The 4,128-nt window shown below is 39.3% G+C and overlaps 1 protein-coding gene across 1 annotated transcript in view; it reads right to left on the bottom strand.

The window, feature by feature from the left end:
• The window catches only part of sgtb (small glutamine rich tetratricopeptide repeat co-chaperone beta), a gene marked incomplete at its 3' end in the record, with an annotated part of 17,923 nt that extends 13,795 nt beyond the window's left edge, over positions 1–4,128 (bottom strand). Inside the window, exons 1-2 of the mRNA XM_080765870.1 lie at positions 4,028–4,128; positions 2,192–2,295 (exon numbers count right to left, since the gene is read on the bottom strand). Of these exons, the coding sequence (XP_080621996.1) occupies positions 2,192–2,295; positions 4,028–4,127 (204 nt within the window). The 5' untranslated portion in view covers position 4,128. The remainder of the gene's footprint in view (positions 1–2,191; positions 2,296–4,027) is intronic.

Here is a 4,128-nt window from a genome sequence, read left to right as displayed (position 1 = left end):
ATATGCATTAAATATGCATGATTAGGATGTCATTCTGTAGAGTTTACATTAAATATGCATTAAATATGCATGATTAGGATGTCATTCTGTAGAGTACACTAAATCTCTTGGCACTATCATCTCTGCTCACAATATATCCTATCACTGCTACGCCGATGACACACAACTGTTTCTATCCTTCCCCCCCTCTGCCACTCAGGTGGAAGAGCGCATCACCGCATGCCTGGCTGACATCTCACAGTGGATGTCCTCCAACCACCTCAAACTGAACCCAGACAAGACTGAGCTTCTCTTCTTCCCAGCTAAGTCCTGCCCTATGCGGGAGCTAACTATCTCCATAGACAACGCCCTGGTAACGTCTGTCCCAACAGCCAGGAATCTTGGTGTTGTCCTGGACAGTCAGCTCTCGTTCAAAACTCACATCACAGCTGTCACTCGATCCTGTAGGTTCACACTCTATAACATACGACGAATTAGACCGTTCCTCACCCAGGAATCAGCCCAGCTCCTAATCCAGACAACAGTCTTGTCAAAACTTGACTATTGTAACTCCCTCCTTACTGGCCTACCAGCATGTGCACTTAAGCCTCTCCAGCTGATCCAAAATGCTGCAGCTCGCTTGGTCTTCAACCAGCCAAAATTCTCACATGTCTCCCCCCTGCTCCGCTCCCTCCACTGGCTCCCGGTCGCTGCCCGCACAGAATACAAAACTCTGATGCTGGCATTCAAAGCAACCAAAGGTATGGCTCCCCCATATCTTGCAAGTATGATCGAACCCTACAAACCCTCCCGCTCACTCAGATCAGCCAACGCAGGGAAGCTGGAAGTACCCTCACTAAAAACGCCGGGACAACGCTCCACACGTCCCAAACTCTTCTCCCTTCTGGCTCCAAAACTGTGGAATGCACTTCCCATTTCAGTCAGAACTGCAGCATCACTCCCAATCTTCCGCCGTAGTCTGAAAACCCACCTTTTCAGACTCCATCATGGCCCATAGCACTTACCCCACCCCCTTAGATAGCAATTCTGTAGACTTAGATAGCATTTGATACAGACATTTGATACAGACTTAGATAGCAATTCTGTAGACTTAGATAGCATTTGATACAGACTTATAGCATGTTATGTAGACAGCATAAGTGCATTGTATGTAGTCATAGCACGTCATAGTACATATGTGTAGCATAGTAGTATAGATGTATAGCTTATATGTATAGTTTCATTATAGATATTCCACTGTTACTTTCTTAGCTACGCATGTTTCATGATAAATGTCTTTATGTGATGTATTCCCATGCTTTTTGTTCTTGCTTAATGTAAGTCGCTCTGGATTAAGAGCGTCTGCTAAATGCCTAAATTGTAAATTGTAAATTGTAGAGTTTACATTAAATATACATTAATATGCATGGTTAGGATGTCATTATGTGGAGTTTACATTAAATATACATTAAATATGCATGGTTAGGATGTTATTCTGTAGAGTTTACATTAAATATGCATTAAATATACATTAAATATGCATGATTAGGATGTCATTCTGTAGAGTTTACATTAAATATACATTAAATATGCATGATTAGGATGTCATTCTGTAGAGTTTACATTAAATATACATTAAATATACATGATTAGGATGTCATTCTGTAGAGTTTACATTAAATATGCATTAAATATACATTAAATATGCATGATTAGGATGTCATTCTGTGGAGTTTACATTAAATATACATTAAATATACATTAAATATGCATGGTTAGGATGTAATTCTGTAGAGTTTACATTAAATATACATTAAATATACATTAAATATGCATGATTAGGATGTCATTCTGTAGAGTTTACATTAAATATACATTAAATATACATTAAATATGCATGATTAGGATGTCATTCTGTAGAGTTTACATTAAATATGCATTAAATATGCATGATTAGGATGTTATTCTGGAGAGTTTACATTAAATATACATTAAATATGCATGGTTAGGATGTTATTCTGTAGAGTTTACATTAAATATACATTAAATATGCATGGTTAGTACTTTATTACAGTACTTACTTGTAATAAAGCAGTATAATAAAGCAGTACTTACTTGTAATAAAGCAGTACTTACTTGTAATAAAGCAGTATAATAAAGCAGTACTTACTTGTAATAAAGCAGTACTTACGTGTAATAAAGCAGTACTTACTTGTAATAGGTTATTGTGGAATATCTCTGTGAGGGGCTGAGGCACGGCGAGATGACAGTCACTGGAACTGATCTTGAACGTCGTCTCCAAACATTGTATGGCCACTGTAAGTATAATACACTGTAATATATAACTGTACATTTACACATGATAGATTAATATATAACTGTACATTTACACATGATATATTAATATATAACTGTACATTTACACATGATAGATTCATATATAACTGTACATTTACACATGATAGATTCATATATAACTGTACATTTACACATGATATATTAATATATAACTGTACATTTACACATGATAGATTCATATATAACTGTACATTTACACATGATATATTAATATATAACTGTACATTTACACATGATAGATTCATATATAACTGTACATTTACACATGATAGATTCATATATAACTGTACATTTACACATGATATATTAATATATAACTGTACATTTACACATGATAGATTCATATATAACTGTACATTTACACATGATAGATTCATATATAACTGTACATTTACACATGATAGATTCATATATAACTGTACATTTACACATGATAGATTCATATATAACTGCACATTTACACATGATATATTAATATATAACTGTACATTTACACATGATAGATTCATATATAACTGTACATTTACATTATTATATAACTACATTTACACACGATAGATTCATATATAATAAATAGCCGATCTACAAGCTCACATCACGTCGCGACGTGTTGTGAGCTTGTAGATATTTTCACCATAGTTTGGGAGTCAGATATACGACATTTCTTCTTTTGGGTTCTCAAGCTACAAAGGTGTTGGGAACCAGTGGGCGTGTTGAACGTATCAGTGGAACCAGTGGCTGTGTTGAACGTATACCAGTGGAACCAGTGGGTGTGTTGAACGTACCAGTGGAACCAGTGGGTGTGTTGAACGTACCAGTGGAACCAGTAGGTGTGTTGAACGTACCAGTGGAACCAGTAGGTGTGTTGAACGTACCAGTAACCAGTGGGTGTGTTGAACGTACCAGTGGAACCAGTGGGTGTGTTGAACGTACCAGTAACCAGTAGGTGTGTTGAACGTACCAGTAACCAGTAGGTGTGTTGAACGTACCAGTGGAACCAGTGGGTGTGTTGAACGTATACCAGTGTAACCAGTAGGCGTGTTGAACGTACCAGTGGAACCAGTGGGTGTGTTGAACGTACCAGTGGAACCAGTGGGTGTGTTGAACGTACCAGTAACCAGTGGGAGTGTTGAACTCAACGTACCAGTAACCAGTGGGTGTGTTGAACGTACCAGTGGAACCAGTGGGTGTGTTGAACGTATACCAGTGTAACCAGTAGGCGTGTTGAACGTACCAGTGGAACCAGTGGGTGTGTTGAACGTATACCAGTGTAACCAGTAGGCGTGTTGAACGTACCAGTGGAACCAGTGGGTGTGTTGAACGTATACCAGTGTAACCAGTAGGCGTGTTGAACATACCAGTGGAACCAGTGGGTGTGTTGAACGTACCAGTGTAACCAGTAGGCCTGTTGAACGTACCAGTGGAACCAGTGGGTGTGTTGAACGTACCAGTGGAACCAGTGGGTGTGTTGAACGTACCAGTGGAACCAGTGGGCGTGTTGAACGTACCAGTGGAACCAGTGGGAGTGTTGAACGTACCAGTAGAACCAGTGGGTGTGTTGAACGTACCAGTGTAACCAGTAGGTGTGTTGAACGTACCAGTGGAACCAGTGGGTGTGTTGAACGTATACCAGTGTAACCAGTAGGCGTGTTGAACGTACCAGTGGAACCAGTGGGTGTGTTGAACGTACCTTCCAGGCTCTCCTGCTCGTCTGAATTGAGCGCTCCGCAGTGCGTCTGGTCTCGCAGGAACTGCACCATGGAGAATGCCAAGCGCTTCTCCATCGCCATG

The sequence above is a fragment of the Protomyctophum bolini genome (genome assembly GCF_963924005.1).
Source record: "Protomyctophum bolini genome assembly, chromosome: 6".
NCBI lineage: Eukaryota > Metazoa > Chordata > Actinopteri > Myctophiformes > Myctophidae > Protomyctophum > Protomyctophum bolini.
This window is presented reverse-complemented; position numbering and strand designations above follow the sequence as displayed.